The 25,569-nt window shown below is 40.9% G+C and overlaps 1 protein-coding gene across 3 annotated transcripts in view; it reads left to right on the top strand.

Moving 5' to 3' along the window:
• MYH10 (myosin heavy chain 10) overlaps nucleotides 1–25,569 on the top strand; it is a 139,598-nt gene that overhangs the window by 60,184 nt on the left and 53,845 nt on the right. For all 3 annotated transcript variants that reach the window (XM_028128303.2, XM_008153468.3, XM_054709468.1), the window contains 7 exons: nucleotides 13,896–13,959; nucleotides 14,831–14,929; nucleotides 16,480–16,623; nucleotides 16,857–16,952; nucleotides 18,730–18,848; nucleotides 19,367–19,519; nucleotides 22,620–22,793. In XM_028128303.2, the coding sequence (XP_027984104.2) occupies nucleotides 13,896–13,959; nucleotides 14,831–14,929; nucleotides 16,480–16,623; nucleotides 16,857–16,952; nucleotides 18,730–18,848; nucleotides 19,367–19,519; nucleotides 22,620–22,793 (849 nt within the window). The remainder of the gene's footprint in view (nucleotides 1–13,895; nucleotides 13,960–14,830; nucleotides 14,930–16,479; nucleotides 16,624–16,856; nucleotides 16,953–18,729; nucleotides 18,849–19,366; nucleotides 19,520–22,619; nucleotides 22,794–25,569) is intronic.

Below are 25,569 nucleotides of genomic sequence, written 5' to 3' on the forward strand. Positions count from 1 at the left end.
GAGGCCAGGGATGCTGCTAAACACCCTGCAGTGTACAGGACAGGCAACGAATCACCCAGCCCCAGTGTCAATTATGTCGAGGTTGAGAAACGCTGCTCTAGCTTATTCCTTGCTTTTTAAAATTAATTTGCAAAGTAAATACTACTATACGTGAGTCTCATTATTTATACAATGTTTAATAATTCTGGTAGGAGCTTATAAATTCTACTGGTAGGAAGAATGCCTTAGATTGTTTGCTAGCAAGATTGATGCTAGCAAGAATCCCCCATCCAATCTAAATTCTAAGCAAACCCTGTTTCAGCTGATATTCCTTCCAAAGTGCTTGTGCTACTGTATAATAATCTTTATGTTCAATCTAACATATTAAAAGCTAATCATTTTAGAAAAAATATTTTTGATTAAGGCAATATTCTTAGACATAGCTATTCATTCAACAAGAAACAAAAGTATCTTTAATTATTGACTTTGGGCTTTTTTATTTTTATTTTTATTTTTTAAATATTTTTTATTGATATCAGAGAGGAAGGGAGAGGAGAAGAGAGAGAGAGAGAAACATCAATGATAAGAGAGAATCATTGATCAGCTGCCTCCTACACGCCCCACACTGGGGATCGAGCCCATAACCAGGCATGTGTCCTGACTGGGAATCGAACCGTGACCTCCTGGTTCATAGATTGACACTCAACCACTAAGCCACACTGGCTAGGCTGAGCTTTATTTTAGAAAGTCAATTTTATATTGGTAGGTATAGTATCTTTTTTAAAGAAATGGTTTAGTAGCTAGCTACTACTATCATAAGGCATTACACAATACTATAAGTAGTTGACTTTAGTGGTTCCATAAAATAGCGAAGTGGTTAGTTCCATTGATTGACTCATGTTCAGTTCAAACATCCCGTTAGCAGTTGTCTGTGGGTGTTGCCAACACTGGTTCTCACAGGTTTAGAGAGTAGCCAGTATTGGCTCATTTTTAAAGTAAATTTTATATAATTTATATTTTTTGTTGTGTAGTTAATTATTAAGCACCTATTCTCTGCCAGGCACTGTGCTGCTTACCTGATATCTTCATTTGGATGTCTAATAGATTTCTCAAATTTAACATATTCCAGATGTAACTTCATCTCTTCTGTTCAAAATTTGTTTAAGTCTTGTGTCAGTATATGGTATCGTCAAATCACCCACCTGCTTAAGCATAAAATAAAATAAAAATAACCAAAAAAAAAAAAACAACCCCTAGAAAAACAAAATACCTATGAATCATCATTGATTCAGCTTTTTTTTTTTTTTTTTTTTTTGTGGCCCAAGTCCAGGCCAGGAGTAACCTCTTTTCGTTACACTTCCAGCATGTATTTCAGATCTGTCCACATTTCTCCTGTCTCATTTAAACACCTAGTTAGTCTAACACCCTGTCTCAGGAATTTCCTCTATTGTCTATCAGTGTCCTATTGATTTCCCTCATAGCATTAATCACAACTTATAGTTAATTACTCTGCTTACTTATGGTCTCTGCTGCTAGAGTGTAAGATCTCTGACAGTAGGGACCTCATCTACCTTGTTCTCTGGCTCCTTAGTCCCTGGCTGTGCCTTTCACATGTAAGTACATAGCACGTGTGCAATCCCTTTACTGAAAGGTGGTTGCCTACTAAGTGCTAAACATTCTTTGGTTTTGCCCAGGAATATATCAGTGGGCAAAACCAAAGTCCCTAGCCTCATAGAGCTCACCTTCTTTTGGGTTTCACTTTAATATACTTTCAAAGACACGCCACAATGTACAATTGAGCTCAGGGAGCGTATGGCGCGTGCTAGACCCCCTGAGAGTGTGCCTGCCCCAGTTTCTGAAGGATGAGCAGAAGCAGAAGATGCATGGGAGGCGGTGGCTCCGTGGACAGGACAGGCCTTGGGTTGGTATTGGTGTTATACCTCGTACTGGAAGAGCAACGTGATACTAAAGAATGAGTTGGGTGTACAGTGGAATTTCATGTAGTCAGTATTTACAAACCACATGCTCACAGTGAAAAATATTTGAAACTAAGCTCCATAAGCTTTAGAATCCTTTTGTTTCCATTTCTTTGATCTGAAAGAGACAAGTAATTTCCTGAAGAATATCTTTTCTTTCAGAGATGCTAACATATGGTTTGTATTAAAGGGGATTCTTTAGAAGAGCATTACCCTTGTGAAAATAATCGTTCACAGTTACTCCGGTTCGCTGTTTATGGAGAAGTAAAATGTGTTCCAGATGGGGGAGGTTTTATGTAAAATGAATCTCTTGTAATGAAACTTTAAAAACAGGGATTTCAATTTCAAAATGATTGTATCAGCAGATACATCTTCCCTCAAAGTTTTAGTAGGAAGCACTTCCTATATTTGCACAAATCTTTCTTTTTCCCCCCAAACTTATTTAAGCCAGTTTGGCAATTCTCCAGTTGATGTACCTTTTTGTAATCTGCCTCCAATAGTTACAGATAGATAAAGGCTCTGGGTATGTGCCCTACCACCAGGCTAGCAGGTTACAATGAAAGCAAGCCAGAGTCTGTGACCTTGCATAAATCGTGAAGGCAGCCCCCGCTGTCTGTCCTTAGTCCTCTCTCCTCCCTGACCCTAAAGATGTACTGAGGCCACTGTGACAGTGTCAGAGACAGAACATGGTCTGAACCAGGCCACCGGCATCTTCCAAATCAGTGGCTGCACAGAGCCGTTTAACATGGAGCCCGAGGCAGCCTTCCCAACACTGCAGCTCCAGGCCTTCTAGAGTCTTCTTTTTTTTCCATTTTAAGTTTCTAATGAAAGTTGTGTATAAGATTACTTTATTCCTGCATCTTCTCAATTGTTCCTTCCTTCTATTTGCCCTTCTCCTTTCCTACGTGGCGAGATTTGGCTTTACGTTCGGGGTCTTTTTGCGGCCTTTGTCCAGCTTTAGTCTTGATGACCAGTGTGCTGGGGTGAGCACACGCATGGAAGTCGTACCGTTCGCCTTCTCCGAGGCACTCGTTCAATGTCATAGTTCTGGCATAGTTCTTCCTGTAAACCTGGACGACTCTGTTAATTTGCTGCCCTTTGTAATGTCCTTGAGCAACCTGAACCTCATCGTCCTTGCGATGGGCATGGATCGAGCATTGTACGCCTGTCTCAGCTCTTTGGAAAGAGAAGGCATAATTTCTCTGCGAACGTGGAAAAGTGCATCGAAATGCCTTTTACGGCTCAGGTCGGAAGTCACAGAGTGATTAAACTTCATTTTGACCGCTGGCACTTCTGCGATGGCCACCACTAGATTCTTAAATACCTTGTTCACACCATAGTGGGGGATTATCTGTGTATTTCCAATCAGTCCGTGTCTCTTAATGCCACTCATTTTATCCCGGGAATTTCTAATATCCATGATCCTAAGTAATAAGGCTACATAGTTTACATGAGACTAGGATAGCTGAAGCATGTAAAATAGCCATCTGGCTTTTAGGTTAAATCCTAGCTTAATTCCTCTTCGAATGGGTTTTCCCATTTAGGGTCAATAGCTGTCTCTAGAACAGGGGCGGGGAACCTTCCTTCTGCCCAGGGCCATGTGGATATTGATAACATCATTCTCGGGCCATATAACATTATCAACTTAAACATTAGCCTGCTATACTCACTCGGTCATTTAATTAACTCACCCCTAATGCCTTGGCAGGGCCAGAGCAAATGATTTCTCAGGTCTTATAAGGCCCGAGGTTCCCCACCCCTGCTCCAGAGTGTAGATTTTTAGTGGAGTAACTAACACATATACGTACATAGCACACTGTACTGATGTGTCTTAAAGTAAATTACAGATTTTATAACAACTTTAAATATCAAATTAGGAAGGGGAAGAATATTTTCAAATGAAACAAACCTGTACCCCTGTAGTAAATTGCTAACCATTGAGGTGTAATTACTACAGATACATTGTAAACAGAGAAAGGTCTAGAAAATCAAGGTCAATTCAAAAGGAATAACATTCTTTAAATAAAACATTTTTCATATTACTTTCCTGACAATATCAAAATATCCAAGTTGTCCAGTTGCACCTTTTAAGTGAAATTCTTAATTTCTGCTTTATGTACAGTAGGGGATTCTAGTCGTCTTTGCTGCCCAGAGCTCGTGCAGGAAGTGTGGGGACTCAGTGGTTCTTGGATTGGAATTCAACGTGTATGTGGCATTAAAGCGCATGCTCTATAATTCATACGTAATGTACTGGTCATATTTTGAGGGTTTTTCTTTGTTTTTGTTTTTGTTGGTGAAATTCTGGTTCAATATTCTGAGTACCATAATCTGATGTGGAAATCAAATATGGAGTGGGTATTTTTACAGGTTTCTTCACATAATGTTTTAAAGATTAGAGGACCACTTGAAAGTAAAACTTTGTTTTCCACTTTAGTCTAGATTTGTATTTTAATAAAAATGTTAACTCTGAAAGAGTATTTATTACTGTGAGAAAAAGACTTTTTAACTTAACAGATTTTATTCCTTCCCCTTCCTCCTCCTCCCCCCCAAGACTGAAGTGATTTCATACTTCATGGCCTGCTTCTTGCCTAATTTTTCAGGATATCCAACATTAAGGGGAATCTATGAATCCTGTACTGTTGGGGGATGTTCAGGGAAGTATTTCTCTTTGGTTCTGAAATATCACTTTGTCATGTTGGCAACGTGCTGGGGTAGATCTTGTAATATAGCTGAATGTGAATGTCATTTAGCATAGAGAGTTGATCATTTTCAACTTCGTAAGGTTTTTGTTTTGTTAAAGTGTTTTCAAAATAGAATCAATGCTAGAGCTTTGCCTTATAACCAATATTTATTAGTGACTAAATATGTTGTTCTTTTGGGTGTGTATAAAAGAAACGGGGGTGGAGGTACACCCTAATCCACTCTGCCCCCCACCCCCCACCCCACAGCAGCCTTCTACTGCCCCATCTCTTTCCTCATTCTGTCCCTTTATTTCATTACTTTTTGCCTAACGATTTTTATTTAGCCAGAAGATATTTCTCTGCACTAGCTATACTGGCTAGAACAACTATGGACACCAGTTATGAGAAAGAAAGGGAACGAATTTGACCAGGGAACTGAAGAGACATTAAATGTTGTATGTTGTGGCTTTGTTTATCCAATTAAGGGACCACACGTCTAAATTATTTTGAGAAACTTCTTTTTAAGTTACCTGTTCAGAGGCCAAAAACCGTTGTTTCTTCCATTTCTCCTTTATTTTCTTTCCTATTTTATAATTTCCCAAGAAGTAAGGGCAAAATAAGTTTATTAAATATACAGTGAACAATTTTCTGATTTATATTTTTAAGTTATTAGAGTTTATAGTTATCAATATAACAATTTTATTTCCCAAGTAAAAAAAAACACCTTGTTTAATGAATTTGAATTTCTATTAGGGGTGATCAAGAAAAATAATAGGAAATAGTATAAGAAACTAAAAGCTTAAACAGCACGTTGATATAGACATAATAAAGAAGTTAAATAGACATGTTGAAATCTGAAAGTTTGTTTTTCTATGTAACGAGTTTTTTGAGTGAAACATTTTCTTCAGTGAGAATGACGTGATACCATATGATTTTGATTAAACTTTCTGCAGTGTTACAGTGAGAAGTTTGAGAAAGTATTTTCTTGAACAGTATGTTGGCAGTGTATTCTCTGCAGCTTTGAAGGAATAACATTGTCTTTTGACTACTGTCTCTAAAATAGCAATTTTTTATTAACTCGATGAGGTATTGTATAGATAATACAGCTGTTTAAAATTTGAACATCAGGACCCAATTTTAGTTTTTTAGTTTATTTTTTGAGGCGTTCCAACTATTTATAAGGACTAATAATTTTTTAACTTTATTCCTTCTTAGGGTCTTCAGAAGAACAATGACAAAATTTAGCTTTTTGGGGGGTGGGGTTAAACAACAGATTTTAGTTCTCTAAGGTAGTTTCAATTTTCTCACAGTTCTGGAGGCTGGGAGTCTGAGATCCAGGTTCCAGCAGGTTGGTTTCTATGAGGACTCAATTCCTGACTTGCAGGCATCTGCCTTCTCACTGTCCTCACACAGCCTTTCCTGGATGCCCAGAGAGCAGACACTAAGACAGGTGGTCGGGAGGGCCAGGCTCTTCCCTGGGGGATACAGGGGACTGGTCATTGGCAGTGGCCCTGGATATGGATGCAAGTGCAGAGCCTGGACGCTGTGAGATGGGGGCAGTGGGCAGAGGTCCGGCACTGAACAGGCATCCGGGAATCCAGACAGGGATGTGGTGACAAGTGCAGGAAGGAGACCCTGAAATTTACTTATCCTACCTAATAAAAAGGTAATATGCAAATTGACGGTACCATCGACACACCCACAAGCCAATCAGACAAGTATGCAAATTAACCCAACCAAGATGGCTACAGTCACAGAGAGCAAGGTTTCCCAGGTAACAGAGCAAGCCAAGCTTTCCGTGAGCTGTTGCAGGCCTAAGCCTCCACTCAAGCTACAAAGTTTCAATTATAGAAGGTAAACAAATTCAAACAGAAATGGTAGCAGAACGGAGCTTGAGAGAGTAAGCCAGGGTTGCCGGTGGCAACAGGGGAAGCAAAGCTTTCCACACACCCTGACTGGGCCCAGCCTCCGCTTAAGGCTACAAAGTTTCAATTAACTGCCACAGAAATGGCTGCCGGCTGCAGAGGGAGCAGCAGGCTTGGCTCCGCTCCAGGCTATCAAGTTTCAATTGTAGAAGGAAAATAAATTCCAGATACCAGGGCCTCCGCTTGGGTTGCCAGGGGGCATGGCTGGCCTGCAAACCACCACAGGCCCCTTGCTCAGGCCGCCCCATGCCCCAAGGGAACCCCACCCTGATCTGGGACACCCTTCAGGGCAAACCAGCTGGCCCCCACTCCTGCACCAAGCCTCTATCCTACCTAATAAAAGAGTAACATGCAGATTGACCATCACTGCAACACACAATATGTCTGCCCCCATGTGGACACAAGATGGCCAGCAGGAGAGGGCAGTTGGGAGGCACCTGGCCTGCAAGGGAGGGCAGTTGAGCGAGACCAGGCCTGCAAGGGAGGGCAGTTGGAGGTGATCAACCCTGCAGGAGAGGGCAGTTAGGGGTGACCAGGCCGGCAGAGGAGGGAAGTTGGGGGCAAACAGGCTGGCAGGGGAGCAGTTAAGCATCAACCAGGCTGGCAACAGAGTGGTTAGGGGGTGATCAGGCTGGCAGGCAGAAGTGGTTAGGGGCAATCAGTAAGGCAGGCAGGCAAGCAGTTGGGAGCCAGCAGTCCTGGATTGTGAGAGGGATGTCCGACTGCCACCAGGATCGGGCCTAAACGGGCACTCGGACATCCCTCCAGGGGTCCCAGATTGGAGAGGGTACAGGCTGGGCTGAGAGACAACCCCCCTCTGTGCACGAATTTTGTGCACCGGGCTTCTAGTTTTAAAAATAAAATTCATTCTCTTTTATAATTACTACTAGAGGCCCAGTGCACGAATCTGTGCACGGGTGAGGTCCGGCTGGCCCACCCTGATGGGGGACATTGGGGCCGGACCAGCTGGGAGGGGGGGGCTCGGGGGAGGGAATGTGGGAGGATGGCCGGCTGGCCCCACCCCCGATCAGGGTGGGTGGGGCCAGGCAGGGCGAGGGGCCGCGGGAGGTTGAGGGGGCCAATCAGGGTCTCAATTGACCCAGTTGGCCACCACAGGCATGTCATAGCAACTGGTTGTTCCAGTCATTCCATCGTCCGGTCACTTGGCTTTTATATATATAGATGTGTGAGTCCATTGGATAATTTTATAAATCTAAGATACATTATATGGGATATCAATGATCATATTGCGTTATCTTTCAAGAAGGTATGTCTGAGGACTAAAGACATCATCTTTGTAGTCTACTTTTAGCTTTCAGGGAACATAATTGAAAAGTCAGAAGTTTGTGGGGTTTTTTAAAGAATAGTTTATTGATTTTTAGAGAGGAAGGGAGAGCAAGAAAAACATCAATGTAAAGGTGAAACATCAATAATGAGAAAGAATCATAACTCGGCTGTGTCCTGTACACCCCCTACCAGGGATCGAGCCCACAACTCAGGCATGTGCCCTGACCAGAATCAAACCTGCTGCCTTTCGGTGCCTGGAACAATGCTCCAACTAACTGACCGGCCAGTGCTTTTTTTTTTTTTTAAATCCTTACCTGAGGATATGTTCTTGTTGATTTGAGAGAGTGAGAGAAAGGGAGAGAATGAGAGAAAAAACATGGATGCAGAGAAACATCAATCAGTTGCCTCCCTGAAACGCCCCAAGCAGGCATTGAACCCACAACCTGGGTATGTGCCCTCACCTGGAATCAAACCCGAGACCTTTTGTTATAAACGGGATGACACTCCAACCAACTGAGCTATACCAGCCAGAGCAAAGAGTCAGAGTTTTCATTTTCTATCCATAATGTCAAAGAGAAGAAAAATAATAGAGAAAAGCATTTAAAAAACATTAGATGAGTCTGAAGATGAATGCAGAGGGACAGGTAGTGCTATAGACTCTGATGATGACAGGAATCGATTCTGTAAGAACACATTTCTGAGGACAGGAAGCATGGCGTTAGCATTCAGCAGGAAGGACTTCCTTACTCATTGTTTTGCAACAAGAACCTGGACCGTGGTTTTGTTAAATGGACATGTAACAGTATTCTTATGTGATGTTTATCTACCACAGTTTATCTAATGTGGTTTGTAAGTGGACAAACGCTGAAGGCAGGTGTGTATATGAAAGTTATTGAAAGGAAAGAGATGACGTAGAAATGAAATTCATTGGATTGGCCATTCTAATTGGTGCTTGTAAATCTAACAATGAAAATGTCTTACAATTATGGAGCAAAAAAGTTCTTCCACTCTTAACAAAATTATGAGCTGTCAGATGTTACAAATATTCAAGTATCACATTCTGACAACACAAGGACAATATTGAGAACCTGTTGGCAGAAGAGAATATAGATGCCACTTTGATCAGCTGTTAGCCAGAATGTTGTCTCTCGAAAATAATGTCTCACAACTTAGGGGTTGAAATCAGATTGCAGTATATCGAGGACTACTCTTTGTAGTGGTTTTATTTTAAGAGAACTTAGAAATAAAGAAGGAGTTACACTTGAAGCCTACATAATGTTATTAACCAATGTCATCCCCATAAATATAATTTTTTAGAGAAAAAATACTCATAGAACCTCCCTTTAAATTACCATTTAGCTTGAAGCAAACTAATATACTTGATAAACTGTAATCAGCTCGAATGGCATTCTTTCTGCAATGCCTTCCTGTGTGTTCCCATACCACCACCTCGTCCTTTGGAAGTGCCCGCACCACACTGTCCTCACGTGTTGAAAGAACACAGCCTCACAGTTTTACTCGATTTGGGGGCATTAGGTCAGCATCTCTCAATGTCACAAATATATTATTTGTGTCAAGTGGTTATATGTATAAAACTTGTACTTCTATGACATCACAAGACCCTATCTCCAAAGAGAAAATTTTTCTCCCATTTAAGAAAAAGAAAAGCAAACAAAACTTTTTTTCTCTCCCATAATATAAAACTAACCAAAAAAACCCACACAAATTGTCATTTTGGTTTTGTGCCTCTTAACAAGTTCTCTACAGAAGAAAATGCTAAATGCTTACTACCCATTATCATCAATGGAATTTAAATTGTTCAGAAAGTTTGGGGGTCTGAGAGCTTTTCGAATAGAGGACATGGCAGATATTGTGACTGACACCATCCTAGTTTCCCAGGGATGTTCCATTTTTGTATATTCTATTCCGCTCACATACACTCAGTTATAAATGTAAGACCATGTCCAGAGATTTTTTGGTTTAGCCATTGTTTTGATCATTTATTATGCCGAGTGTATACATGCCTGTGTAAGAGGTGGTAAGAGCTATTTGTCACAAAATGCCTTTTCTTTGTAATCATACTCCCTCTCCCCTCTAAATTCTGACGTTTAGTGGCATCTGAAACAGGCCTGTAATGGAATGCATGTTTGTTGTTATGATGGCATGACACCTAAGTGTATCAAACTAGCTATGCATTTTTTGTCCAGAGCAAGGCTTTATTGATTTTTAGAGAGAGGAAGAGAAATAGACAGAAACATCCATGACAGAGAAACATCAATAAGCTGTCTCCTGCATGCCCCCTACTGGGGATCGAACCTGCAACCCAGGCATATTCCCTGTCTGGGAATCAAACCCATGACCTCTTGGTTCATGGATCGACACTTAACCACTGAGTCACAACGGCCGGCTTGGATGAGTTCTTTATATACACTAGAGGCCCAGAGCACGGATTCATGCACCGGTGGGGTCCCTCGGCCTGGCCTGTGCCCTCTCGGGACCCCTCGGGGGATGTTGGACTGCTGGTTTTGGCCCAATCCCTGCAAGGCAGGGACCCTACCAGTGCACGAATTTGTGCACCGGGCCTCTAGTCCTATATAATAAAAGTCCAGCAACTGAACGGCGGAACAACTGGTCAACCAGTCACTATGACGCACACTGACCACTAGGGGCAGACACTCAACACAGGAGCTGCCCCCTGGTGGTCAGTGCGCTATCACAGTGAGAGCGCCACTTGGCTGACCAGAGGCTGGGAGGCGGGTTCGTGGCCACCATGGGACTGAGGCCCACTCCGCTGCCTCTCAGTGCTATTGTCCCTGGGCCCGGCCCCAACTGGGTCCCCTGGAGAGGCAAGTGCTCCGGCTCCACAGAAGATGCCGGACCAGGGAGCAGCCGCTCAGAGGGCGGGTCCACAGCCGCTCGGCAGACCAGGATGAGCAGCACTCCCACAGCGGGCCAATCCCCGCAGGCCATCCCCCCCCACCAGTGCATGAATCCCATGCACCAGGCCTCTAGTATGCATATAAGATCTTTGGTTAATCTCTTCCCCTCTCCTCCCCTTCCCTCTGAGATTCATCAGTCTGTTCCATGTTTCCATGCCTATGCGTTGAACGTCTGCCCACGCCGGTCAGGCTTGGATGAGTTCTTAATGAATGCTCATAAAATTAGACAAAAAAATATAATAGATCATACATTTTTAGTAAATTACCCTCTTCAGTTTTAAAAAACAACATTATTGAGGAACAATTTATATGTAATAAAATGTAGTTCAAGTTTTTCTGTGGTAGCATTCCAGTACTGAGTACTCATTTGTTTCTACTTTAAGAAAATATTTCTGCACTAAAAAAAAAAAAAACATTGAAAAGATGAGAAGGGGCCTAAAGTAGTGGGTATAAGAATAGGCAAGTTGAGTGGAGAAATAAGTAGAAGATGTAAGCCAAGATTTTTCACTTTAGTGAGAAAGTAACATGTTTAATGTTTGTAGTAAATATAAAGAATAACTGATTAATTATATTTTTAAAATTGGCATTTATTTAGTAGGTCCTAAAGTATCAAGCTATCTCCCTTGAGTAGTTTTTAAAATTAGGTTTATTGAGTTATATTTTGTATACAATAACATTCACCCTTTTTAAGTGTACAGTTCGATGAGTGTTGGTGAGTGTTGTATATAGTGGTGTAACTAGCACCAGGATCCAGAGAGAATATTTCCATTACCCCAAAGTTTCCTTTCGCCTTTATGTAATCAGCCCCCTCCTCCTGCTTCTACCCCTAGCCCTGATAACCATTGATCTGTTTGTCTCCATAGTTTTTCTTTAGAATGTCAAATAAATGGAATCATATAGTGAGTAGTTTTTTTATGCCTAACTTCTTTCACATACATCTCACTGGTTTGTTTCTTTTTATTGCTTATTAGTATTTCATTGTGTAAATATACCATGATTTCTTTATCCATTTACCACTTGATGAACATTTGGGTTGTTTCCAATGAGTGCTATTAAGAATAAAGTGGGTATGAGCATTCCTGTGCAAGTTTTTGTGTGGACACATGCTTTTGTTTCTCTTAGGTAACTACCTAAGAGTGGAACTGCTGAGTCATATGGTAACTTAAGTTTAATTTTATAAGAAACTAGCAAACTATTTTCCAAAGTGGCTGTACCATTTTGCATTCTTACCAGTGTTGTATAAGAGTTATAGTTCTATATCCTTGCTAGTCTTTCTTTAAAAATGTAGCCATACATATCATTGAAATAATCTGTTTAAATATTTTATACAACTTTTTAAAAATTTACTTGGTTGTCTTATAATTGAGTTGTAGGAGTTCCTTATATATTCTGGGTACAAATCCTTTATCAGATAATGTGTTCTGCAAATATTCTCTGCTAGTCTGAAGTTTCTTTTTATTTCTTTACAGTGTCTTTTGAAAAACAGAAGTTTTAAATTTTGATAAAATTAATCAGAGCTTAATTTTATGGTTTCTGCTTTTTTTGCATTTTATCTAAGAAATCTTGGTCTAACTTAAGGTTGTAAAAATTTTCTTCTGTTCTTATAGAAGTTTTATCGTTTTACCCCATACATTTAGGTCTGTGATCTACTTTGACTTAATTTTTGTATATGGTGTGAGGTAAGGGTCCTGGTTAATTTTGTTTTATTTTACATCTTTTTAAGCTTCATTTATTGAAAAGATCCTTTCATTGTTAAATTACCTTGGCACCTCAGTTGAAGATGGATTGACCATACGTGTCTGGCCTATGTCTGGACTCGGTTCTGTCCCAGTGACCTGTATCTCTATCCTTACATCACCACTACACTGTCTTAATACATTTGTAGGTTTTTGAAACTGAATAGTTTGAGCCCTTCAGCTCTGGTTCTTGTTCTCTTTCTCAAAATTGTTGTGACTATTCTAGGTCCTTTCCATTTCCCTATAAATTTTAGAGTCAGTTTGTTCATTTCCTTGAAGAAAGTCCTTCAGTCTCTTGACTACTCATGTGATGAATGATAGTAGCATGTATATTAGTATCAGCCCTTCTTAGCTGTGTGGAATACACCATTCTTGATCATTGTTGTGTTTCTTTGTTTTGCAGTGTTTAATTTGGCCTTTTCTATATATATATATATATACACTAGAGGCCCGGTGCATGACATTCGTGTACTGGGCAGGGGGGTCCCTCAGTCCAGCCTGCGCCCTCTCACAGTCTGGGACCCCTTGGGGGATTTCCGCCTGCCATGGAGGTGGGAGAGGCTCCCGCCACCGCTACTGTGCTCGCCAGCTGTGAGCCTGGCTTCTGGGAGCGCACTGACTACCAGGGGGCAGCTCCTGCATTGTGTGTCTGCCCCCTGGTGGTCAGTGCGCGTCATAGCGACCGGTCGTTCTGCCGTTCGGTCGATTTGCATATTAGCCTTTTATTATATAGGATATATACTTATGAGTAAGATATTCGGTTTTATTTTGCTTTCTTTTTTTTAGTGCTATCTTTACCTGTTTGGGTATACAGTGTTGTGATAATTTTATAAAGTCAATTATGAAATAATCACTTTTCTGTTTCCCTAAAATAGTTATGTAGTAAGGCAATTACATATTCCTTAGGAATTTGCCAAATGACTTCATTACTTTTTGTGATTATGGTCCATTCAAGTTTTCTCTTGTTTTTTTCTTAAATGGATTTCTATTTTCCTAGGAAATTATCTATATTATTCAGTTTTTCAAGTCTATCATTATAAGGCTGGGTGTAGTGTTCCTTTTATACTATTGAAATCGCTCATATCTCAGGTTATTTAGAAGAGCTTTTTAAAAGTTCTAAATGATTAGGGTTCCATTTTTATTATGTTATAGTCCAAGAAGGTAACCTATCCTGTTGCTACAGTTTAGGAATTTATTGAGGCTTTTCTTTCTTTTTTCTTCCTTTCTTTCTTTTTAATAAGGCAATATTTAAGGTTCATTTTTATAACCAATTTCTGTCTACTCGGCAGGGCACATTGGCTTATTTATGATGGTGTTCAGATCCTTTCTGTCCTTATTTATTTTCAATTTTTTCTTTGTAATTTATTTTCAGGGCAAATTTATTCGGATCAACTTTGATGTAACTGGCTATATTGTTGGGGCCAACATTGAAACATGTATCCTTTTTCAGAATAGTATAATCTAAAATAAAGAATCATTTCATATTCCTGCGGCCTCAAAGAAACCCTTTGTGATATCACTCCCGTTATCAAGATGGTAAAACTTGAGTCCCAGGAGATTGTGACTTGGTCTTGTAACACCAGGTCACGACCTGATCACGTGGCTGGGGAAGTGGAGAGTCGCACTGAGGTGAGGGTCGCCTGTATGTCATCAGCCCAGGGAATGTTTGTGTGGTGTAAGGACCTTTAGGTGAATACTGTTATATTGAACGACTCTTCAGTTATGGTTGTGTTAGCTTAAATTTTTTACCACCTATTTCTGCTATTTGTAGGATGGGCGTGTACCCATTGAAACAAGCCTTATAAAAGTACAGTTAAAGCCGTTTCAGTTAGTGTTAAGCAGAATAAAACTAGAGGAAAATGTCAAATACGTACACTAGTCCTAAGAAATGGCAGGTCTATATGGAATTAATTTGGGTAAAGATAATAAAATAGAAGTGGTTCTGAACTGGTAGTGTGCCAGTTAGGAAGGTTACAGATGACAGTTCTCTGATTCTTGTTAGAATAATCTCCAGTGATAGAAATACAGTGCTTTGTAGAGTGCTGTGTTCTTTGAATATAATCCAAGTTAAGAACAGGGTGGGGTGGGGTGAGGGAAGCACTCCGAGCTTTAAGTTCCCTCCTAGCCCAGTGGACCTAGATTAGTGGGAAACATCAATTGCATACATTTTCTTTTTTCACTTACAAAGTTTAACCATATAGAATGGTTAATAGCAGGATACTTGATCTATATCAGAGAGAGAAAATGTTTTATAATTAAATAGACATGGAAAAAGGACCAACTTAATCCTTAACCGTCTTTGCTCAGACCTTCTGGAAAAGTCTCGTGCTGTTCGTCAAGCAAAAGATGAGCGTACTTTTCATATCTTTTACCAGCTGCTATCTGGAGCAGGAGAACACCTAAAGTGTAAGTTACAAAACTCTAGCTGGTCAGATGATGAAAGTGAAATGGAATGTCCATGCCATGTGATAAATACCTTTAAGTGGTAGGTATATGGGTGGTGTTATATTATCTCGATTTCTTTTTTAAAATAGAAGACAAATGATGTGTATTTATCAAGTTTTGTTTCAACATTTGTAAATATACAAGTAAGAAAAAATAAATTTACTTAATAAAGTTAATGAACAAACATTTTATTTCTAGATTAACAACTAAATATCTCTGTTATGTTTCCAGTAGTTCTGAGAAAAGCCTGTGGTGGATTTTTGTTGAATCACAAGGACTGGAAGCTTAGGCCTGGCCAGGGTTCAGAAATTTGCTAAGTATATGACGGGGGAGAAGATGCACAACTTTCCAATTTCTTAAGCTCAGTGCTTCTGTGTGACTATTATAAACATACTCCGTAGATCTCACAAGTAATAATACATACAGTAATGCTTTTCTCATTGGGGTGTAGACTTTTGCAATGAAATGCTTTTGCTGTGAAAGCATTGAACCCAGAAATTGATTTGAAATGACCTGCAAGGAAAAAAATAAGCAACAAAAATAAAGAGAGCCAACAAGAGACTAAAAACTCAGGATTATACACATACAGTATGTGATGCTAAAGAGAAGAAAACCTTCAGGCTTCCAGACTGGCAATAGTAATGATCAAAAAACAATATCAAAGTATTCAAGATAGAGAAAAAGAAAACAGTCAGTACCCAGTAGAGTTAAATGTGATGTCGATAAGAATTAAGGGATAGGCGTGATCAGAAATCCTCTGCAGGCTGGGAGCCTGTGATAGCATCCTTTCTCAGGATGAGTAGCCCTATCTGTTTTGATCCCTCCTAAGAAACATCCTTCTGCTCTCAAGGAACAAACACATTTATCGAAAGAGGAAGTTAAGTTGTCTCTAACTCATATCCCCTAAAGTACAAGCAGGCAGTGGGGGTATTATCCATTATAGTATTCTGTCATAATATTTTATGTTGCACATCACTCTCAAAAGCAAATTTACCACTAAATAGACTGCCTTGGAGAGAGGTTTCGGGGTGGCTGGGCTGAGCACACACCTTCTACATCTGGGTGTTTATCTTAGGTCCACATAGTCTTCATATTGACCCCACAGTGTTAGCTATAAACTATTTGTTAAGAACGGAATATAGAAAATGGGTTTAAAAGCTTTCTAAAATATTTAAATCTGAAAACAATAAGGTTTTAGTTCTCTGGAAAAGTTACATCATTTTCCCACGATCTGATTTAAAATATATAAACCACTGTCCCCAACTCCCGTTGAGATTTGTGCAGTTTACATTATCATTTTCCTTCCTGGTTGCAGACGATGGGAAACTATGTGTTTGTGTATTTAGCATGAACATACAAAGAAAGAGAGAGTGCGGGGGTGAGAAGTATGTGGTGGTGATGGTTGGTCGGGAGCCACTGGTCTCCTGGGGCATCGGTGCTGCCTGGATGTGGGCATGCTCAGTCTGCTGAAGAGTGTGTGCTTGATGGTATTCCATTCTGTTTTCTTTTAGCTGACTTGCTTCTTGAAGGATTTAACAACTACAGATTTCTCTCCAATGGTTATATTCCCATTCCGGGACAGCAAGACAAAGATAACTTCCAGGAGACGATGGAAGCGATGCATATAATGGGCTTCTCTCATGAAGAGATTCTGTGTATGTGGGATTTCTCTAAGATTCTGATACTCATTTAAATAAGACACACGTTGGGGGTCAATAGCCTAAACTAGAAAATGATTGAGGAACTGAGAACTGCCTGTAATTTTATGAAATCCTGAGAGATACCGTACTGAAAAGTTTTGTCCAGCTAATTTTTAGTCGAAATTTAGAATATGTCTCTGCTATATGTCGATGCAATATTTTTATTAATTTTTTTCTCTTTAATAAAGCTATGCTTAAAGTAGTATCTTCAGTGCTTCAGTTTGGAAATATTTCTTTCAAAAAGGAGCGGAACACTGATCAAGCTTCCATGCCAGAAAATACAGGTAATTGACGATGCTGACTTCATTTCCGTTTAGATGGTTGGTTGTTGTGCTCTCCAGGAACATGTTAGTGCAGGCATAGAAAGCACTCCCGACACTTTGCCACAAGACTCTCGGGAGCAGAATGCGTAAGGGCCACTGTGGTATCATATGAGGGAAGAGGTGTGTGTAGGACACAGCAGCACTGGAGACCCTGCCGTGGCCTGGGGAGGCATTGGGAATGGGGGCATGTGGAGACATAAGACCACACAGCTCATCGGAAAGGGAGCTGCAGCTACTGAGACCTCGCCAGTGTTGATCTTAGCAGGAACATAGGCCCAGTCTTCGTCTTTCGTGGCCTTGACACTTGAAGAAGAATGCTGGCCAGTTGTTTTGGAAAATGTCCCTCCATTTGGGTTTGTCTGAGGTTTCCTCCTGATTAAATTCAGGTTACGCATTTTTGGTAAGAACATCACAGAAGGGGTGTTGTGGCCTCCTTGTGCCTCATATCGGGAGGCGTATGTGAGTTTGCCTCATTGTTGGTGAGGTTAACTTGGTTAAGGAAGTGTCTACTGGGTTTCTCCGCTACCGGATTACCTTCTGCCTTTGTACCAAGTATCTGGGAGAGGAGGGAGACACTAAGACTAAGGAAGTAAGTCCAGGCTCTCATCGGGCTCTTCGGCTACTAGTTGTCGCATCCGTTTATGATTCTTACCGGAAATAAGTCTTGTTTGTGGTGTATGTTAAGTGGTGACTTTCTGTCTACACCGTTCTTCTATATTTACTCCCTGGAATTCTACTGGAAGGAAGAGCTTTCACTTTTTCATTCATATCAGTATAGACACATGGACCCTTCTTTAATAATTGTATGGTTTATGATCCATTCCATAATTATTTATTTATTCCTGTCCTCGATGTGGCCATGAGGAGTTGGAGCCCCTTCAGGCTAGTGCTCTGGTTACTTTGACATGACTCTGTCACTTTTATTTTAAAGCAATTTCTCACTTTATGGAAACACAAAATGTTCCAGACTCATTTTGTATTTGTCCACCCCCGGCCCTGGAATTGGCCGTTTCTCTACTGTTTCTTCGTATTGAAGAATGGGATTTAGCTGCCAATATCTGGTTGTTCTAGGGTCTCATTTGTTTCTGCTTCTCTCAGAGGACAGAGCAAGGGAACATGCACACACATGTACTCACGCCGATTTTCATTTCTATGTATGTATATTAAAAACCATGGCTTTATACTGATACCTCCAATTTTGATCTGACAATTTTTAACACTTAGTTCAAAATTCATTATAATAATTCGTATAATTGTTGGACCTTGGGAGATATTAGACAATGAACTTCTAGTCAGGCAGGTGCCCTAATGCTGCTGAGAATCAACAATAACAAAAGTAGCAGTTATGTATTGTTTCATGTTAGCCATGTAATCAAACAACTTTTTTTAAACTTACAGATTCCTTGCCCATTAAAATATTATTAGGATCATTACATGATCACGGCCAGTTATCTTGGTAGCACTATTTTTCTCATTCTGTGTGTTATCATGGGTTCCAAGACTCAGTAACTTGCGTTATTAGCCATAATAAGTAATTGCTGGCTCACCATCTCTTTTAAATAACCTAAGGATGAGTGTTATTAATTTGAAGGGATGACGGGATTTTTCATCAGACCTAAAATTTGTTATTTCTTAATACAATTTAATGATTACTCAGGTTTTTCGAGTGTTTATTGAATGTATTGTGCCTGGATCATAAGGAAGAGTCCACTATTTAGGAGATTTTTTTACACTCTAGTTGCCCAGAAGCTGTGCCATCTTCTTGGGATGAATGTGATGGAGTTCACTCGGGCCATCCTTACCCCCCGGATCAAGGTCGGCCGAGACTACGTGCAGAAAGCCCAGACCAAAGAACAGGTACATTTATCATTAATTTTTCTACATGTGTTTGAATGATAAATTGTGGTCATAAGACCTTCTGATTGGTATGTGACAAACTGAGCCAGATAAAGCTCTACAATATGGATGTTTCCGGGGACTAATTGAGTGGGGGTTTTTTTGTGTAGTTTTTTAAAAAGGAAATTTGAGCTTTCCCCAATAGATAGATTATCCAGGAGGACAAAGTTGTGTACTTCTAGAGCCCACTCACCAAGAATATAGGAGTTGGACTCCCCTGTCTCAGGGTGGACTCCTTTCAGACTCCGAGCAGATAGGCTCACAGAAGCCCCGGGACCATCTTCACCCTCCCCTTAAATTGATTATCTCTAGTTTACATTTAATTGTACTAACACCCTTTGTTGATGTGTAAACTTGAGACATGACTAAGCAGTACATGCTATTTCAGGTTTTTTGAAGAACATTGAACTCTATATAATAGCCATGAATGCCTTGTTGAGATCATTTCTAGAATAAAACACGGTGTTGTGTAATTACAGGCGGACTTTGCAGTGGAAGCATTGGCAAAAGCTACCTACGAGCGCCTCTTTCGCTGGCTTGTTCACCGGATCAATAAAGCTCTGGATAGGACCAAGCGTCAGGGAGCATCTTTCATTGGAATCCTGGACATTGCTGGATTTGAAATTTTTGAGGTGTGTCTCTTCCCTCCTGCTCTTCCTTCAAATTATTATTATTATTTTATTGATTTCAGAGAGAGAAAGGGGGAGGGTAAGAGGGATAGAAACATCAGTGATGACAGAGAATCATTGATTGGCTGCCTCCTGAACGCCCCCAACTGGGAATCGAGCCTGCAACCCGGGCATGTGCCCTGACTAGGAATCGAACTGTGACCTCCTGGTTCATAGGTTGATGCTCAACCACTGAGCCACGCCAGTCAGGCTTGTCTGATTCTTTTAACAGATATTAATGAAGGCTCACAATGTGCACTCACTGTGCTGTGCCAGGCACCAGCGACATAGTGGCAGATAAGCAATTGACCCTGCCATTCTAGTGGAGAGTCAAACCATAAAAGATCAAGAGCCACTAAGTTCTCAGAATTGTGATTGATGCTGTGATAGAAGAGCGGGGAGGCCGGCTTTAGACAGCTGAGTCTTGGGAGGTGTCTGCAGTGCTGGCCTTACAGGTACATGAAGGAGGAGAAGCCCCAGCCTCCATAAGTTCTCCAGGCAGCAGTCCTGTATGGGAGGGGATTTGTTAATGTTAGAAATTGCTAGAAAGCCAGAGTGACTAGATGTAGCTGCCCAACAGGAACTGGGGTGTGGTGTGGAGCGAAAGCAGAAGTAGGGAGGCCGTGAGGCCACTGGCCTTTGTCGTGGCCCAGGGGCCAGGTGATGGTGGCCGGCTCAGGAGTCAGGAATAAGCAGTGTGAGATGGAGAAATGAGGAAAGATAATGATCTCTGTTTGAAGATAAAGCCATAGGATTTGATGATGGATTTCAATATCTTTTATTCTTGATCTGACTAGATTTTTCCATTCATTCATCAATCCATCAAAGGTTTGTAGTTATACACCTGCAAAAAAAGTTGATAACATTTTGACCTCTTAAATATTTATATCTTTACCTCTCCTTTGATAGGCTGACAGTATATATGTAAGGAACAAATAATAAATTAAGTACTTCTTGGGATCAGTGTGCTACTTTGGCCACTTTAAAATTATGTCTGTTTCCATGCAGTCTGAACTGGTACTGTATACGCTGTTTTGCCTGCTGAATTGCAACTGCCACCATAAGAAATTGCTTTAATGTGCATTGATTTGTAAATAACTTGAGAAATCATGAAAGGTGGCCAGGTAAATGGGCAAAGTTCACAGAGAAGGAAACAGAAATGTCTGTAACTTCAAGTTACATTTTTAAAATCCGTTACCTTCCTGTATATAAACAATCAGAAGATGTAATGACAGGAAAGAATCCTATTTCCAGCTGAAACAAAAGCAGATGAAATACCTAAGAATAAATTTAAGAAGAAATGGGCAAGATTAAGTTGTAGACAATTTTACAAGCTACTGTGAAAACATAAAAGACTTGAACAGTTGAAAAAGCATACCTTGTTCTTGGATAGGAAAATTTAGTACTGTAGAGGACAAGTCTTCACGAGGGTATTAAAGGATGTAAAAGAAAGCTACACATGTAAGTACACAGACAGTAGGAAAGTGTAATGCTAAAAATGCAAGGTTGGTATTGATCGTTCTTTATCATGGGAAAAGCTAAATGCCCACCATTAGGAGATTGGTTCAATTAATCTTGAGATACCCATAGAGTAGAGTGCTATGCACCCATTATAAAGAGTAGGGTGGCTTTATTTACTGATATGGAAAGACTCCAAATACATTGTTGAGTTAAAAGATAAAACAAGATAACACATTTATAAGTGCATAGGCTATTTCTGGAAGGATCACAAGAAATAAGTGATAGTAGTTGACTCTAGGGAATGAGACAGTGCAATTCTTTGTACATTTTTAATTTTATGCCATGAATTACCAATGTAAAAAATGGTTATTTTAAAATATAGTTGATAGCTTAAATATGGAAGAAAAATTAAAAATTTGTTTAAAAAACTACCACACATACATAGTAAGGCTACACAGAGAATAAGGTCTCATAATCCTACGGCAGAGCAGTGCCATTGACATAAGCATGAATAAGCACCATCCAGCAGTCTGTAGATGTTTATGTGGTTCACTGGAAATGTGGTGTGTGAGCAAGTAAACCCTGCCCCTGCCTTCCTAGCCTGACCTCATTCCAGAATGGTGAGTGTAACACCTCTGTAGGGGGTGGGGGACTAGAATGTCTTTCAGACTATAAATTTATTCCTTGGAGATTGATTATACCTGCCCTACTTGGAGATCACTTTTTATAATGAAAGAGGTTATTTATGGGCACTTGGTACTTGTGTGAATAGCGTGAAGGCAGGAAAAAAGGTTGAGTGCCTCTAATAGAGAAAGTGATTGCTTTAAGAATATTGTGCCTATTAATTCATCCATTTGGTCATTCATCCCATCAACAGCACAATAGAAAAACAGGCAGAGATCTAAGAGAAGGAAACAAATGTCTGTAACTTATGCAGAGATGCTCAAGTTCACTTCATGTGAGCAGTGCAGTGTCACTCTTAGTACTGGCAAAGGTCAGCCACTTGGTAAGAGAAGGAAATGCAGAGGGAAGCAGCCTGGAGCCTCACACTGGATTGAGTGCACTTTGTTCGTCAGGCCTGGCTAGGATCTCACAACATCCCTGCAAAGTGCACATTAGTGCTTTCTTAGCTCCCTCTGAGCTGGGAGCTGAGTGAGGAGTAGATGGGACCGCACCACGTGCATTCTCTAGTCCCTTCAGAGCTATAGAGCGGTGCTTGCTTTCCTTTGCCTTCCCACGTCTCTCTGTTTTTCTTCTTCTCTTTCTCATTTATTTCATCATTTATATTCATTAACCATTCACTAATAAGCTTTGTTTTATTTGCAGATTATTCAGTTAGCATACTGAGTTTATTATTTTCTCATTGTAGCAGTTCAGTGATGTATATATATGTAGTGTGTATGTGAGAGAGGGGAGGGGAGAGGGAGAGAGAGAGATGGAGAGATGGAGAGAGACGCCCTCGGTTCAGTCGCTATCATTAGCTACAAGCAATAATGTAGTTGATACCTAACTGACCTTTAATGAATTGTTTGATAACTAGAGGACTCTTCCTGCTTTTCCATCCCTCCCCATGTTTGGAAACCCGTTCTCTCAACCTTGGCAGCTGAACTCCTTCGAGCAGCTGTGCATCAACTACACGAACGAGAAGCTGCAGCAGCTGTTCAACCACACCATGTTCATCCTGGAGCAGGAGGAGTACCAGCGCGAGGGCATCGAGTGGAACTTCATCGACTTCGGGCTCGACCTGCAGCCGTGCATTGACCTGATAGAGAGGCCTGTGAGTGTCTCCCTGCTGTTGGCTTTCAGAGCTGATGCGGGCGGTGCCTTGAGTTTTTCTTGGCATAATCTGATCCGTGTTAATTATCCTGTCTGCTCGGTGTTAATTTTCTAGGAGGGTGACACTGTGATAAAACACCTATTGAAAAAGTAAGCAGCATGCCATTAAGACCCTTCTTTGGTCTCTTCTCGTGCAGCCTTATCCCTTTGCCTGCGTGTGTGAGTACATTGGCTCATGTACCCGGTCTTCCCAGACTGCAGGTGCCACGATGGCGGTGGCGGTCACGTTTACCTACAACCCTCTGCACCCGGGAAGGTGGAGGGTTCCACCTGACTCACCTCCTAGGCAGTACAAGGCACTTCATTTGGCCAAAACTAAGACATGGCATGTAAATCTCTTTTTCAGATAACTAAAGTTTATCCTTATAAGTACAAGGATATTTTTATTCTGACAGATTTTTTTAATTAGAGATTTTTATTTTGAAGGTTGAGACAGGTATTTTTATAGCAAGCTTAGACCATTTTCTTTTGGTTCGGTGTCATGTAGAAATACGTGGAACATGTATAACTCTCGGATGAAACTGTATGATCCCAAATGAATGTTGATGATTGGGCTGTGTATTCCCTGGAAGCTACAACAAGGTAGTAGCTTTGCTTATTTTACTTTGCCAACTGCCAAAACAGAGGAAAACTAAAGCACAGTTAAGCACCGATACCAGTAATTTGGGTCAAGGTCTAATGCTGGCTCAGTAGGAGTGTTCCCACGAGGTATGTTCTGTGAGGCGCTCTGGGCTGTGGAGCAGTTCTCCTTGTGCTGTTCAGCCTGCACCCGTGTTCTCGTGCCTGAGGGGTTGGAGGACTGATGCCTAAGCCTGGATGCTCAGTCCCTGCTTCCGAACGAGGGACAGGAGCCTAGAGGACACTCACCCTGTTAGAGATGTACTTGTCGCACATTAGAAGTTTGGGTTTAAGGGAAGTAACATCATTTTCATTTGGCTCCTACGTGAGAGATCATTTTACTTTCAAGGCACTGCAGCCGCTTGTTTGGGGCAGAACTCTCAAATCACTGCACTTGGGAGGACTCTGCTCTGTGTACCTGCAGCATTGTTTAGGAGTAACATCGAAGGCATACTCGTAGTAACTTCCAGTGTCCACACAGACATGTGAATCTATTTTCTTACAGCTTTGCTGCCCCCAAAATTGTTTGGGAATGTATATAAATAAGGGAGTAGAATATTTAATATTGGTATTATCAGCGATTATATGATTTGAGATGCTCACTTATCTGTAGCTGTAACACTGGAAGCTCTATGTTTTAAGAAAGTATTAACTATGTATCTGCACTTTCAGTTGTTTTGTTCACTATTATTAGATTAGGATAAGATCAAGGCCACAAAATTTTATTAACTCCTCTATTACAGCCTGGAAATAAAAAGAATGGGGTGCCGTGGGGATGTGGGGAGTGGATAGCATGGCCCTGGTCCTAGGGGACCTCATCTTAAAGCCAGAGAACAGAACAGAACATGGTGGTAGTTCGCTGGTTAGTGGTTCCTGGTCAGTGACGCTCTGAATTTGGAGACGGTAAAGGCCAGGACGGCAGTGGGAGAGCGTTCCAGGGCCACATTCCAGAAATTGGGAGGATAGTGGGATTTTAGGAAAATTGTCCAGTCTGGGTGTTCAAAAGCTATTGGCATGGGGAGGATATGCCAGCTTTGTCTAGATACTTAAGGACAGTGAGCAGAATGAATTCTTCCTTTTTTCCTCACTCCTTCCCTGCTCCCTCCCTCTACCCCTTCCTTCCTTCCTCCTTTACTTCTTTCCTCCTATACTTTTTGTACTGCATCTCTAGGCTCTTCCCCAAAAGACTTTAGAATGTACCTTTTTTTATTTCTTGCCTGACTGGTTCCAACTTAAAGGAAAGGGCAGCTCAGAAAAGGGAGGGAGGGAGTTTAGAATTTAATGCTGACTCACTCTTTAAGTCCATTGTTCTTTAGGATTACCTTATTCCACTTATCCATAGAAACATAAAGATTTTATAAGTAGGAAATTTAACTATGGCATGTACAATATGGGATAATGATGCTATTGATGGTTCTTTCAAAATGGAGAGTGAGAACATTTTCCAGAAGGAAAATAAATACCTCGAAAGCTACGGGCCAGTCTTTGCCTCCTCTCTCACAAACCCAGCCCCGCCCAGCCTGGGGCGGGGGTGAGGGGGTGGCAGTAGGTGACCCTCTAAGTTCAGAAAGCTGCTTACAAACCCTTCAGAGTGCCTCTGGCCTTAGGCAGGAAATAGTCTCTCATACTTACAGCTCCAATTAAAAGAAGTGTTAACAGTGAACTTGACATTGAAGGATGACGCAGGAAAAATAACAAGGAGACACCATAATGGATATTCATAATTATGCTGTCACTGAGTCATTTAGAAAAGATTAAATTATATTTGGGATCCTATTTCAGAAGTGAGAGATCCCAGTCGCTTTGATCATAGCCTTTTCTTAGCTGCTCTTTCATGTAGTTCTTTCAGGGGGAGGACACGGACTTAGCAGCGTGGAGGGAGGGCTCAGTGCTGGGCTCGCTGCAGAGGGGTCTCAGCTTCTACCGCCACCTGCCCCTGACCATGTTATTACAGTATTTCACTTACATTTAACTATAACCTCTAGTTACTCTTTACGCAATATTTGTACACAGCCCTCTCTTCCCCAGTAAATAGAAGTTGAAGAAAACTGATCCTAGAGATTTATTCAGAAAACTGATAGGCAGCCCTGGAATTGAGA

The sequence above is a fragment of the Eptesicus fuscus genome, chromosome 20 (genome assembly GCF_027574615.1).
Source record: "Eptesicus fuscus isolate TK198812 chromosome 20, DD_ASM_mEF_20220401, whole genome shotgun sequence".
Lineage (NCBI taxonomy): Eukaryota > Metazoa > Chordata > Mammalia > Chiroptera > Vespertilionidae > Eptesicus > Eptesicus fuscus.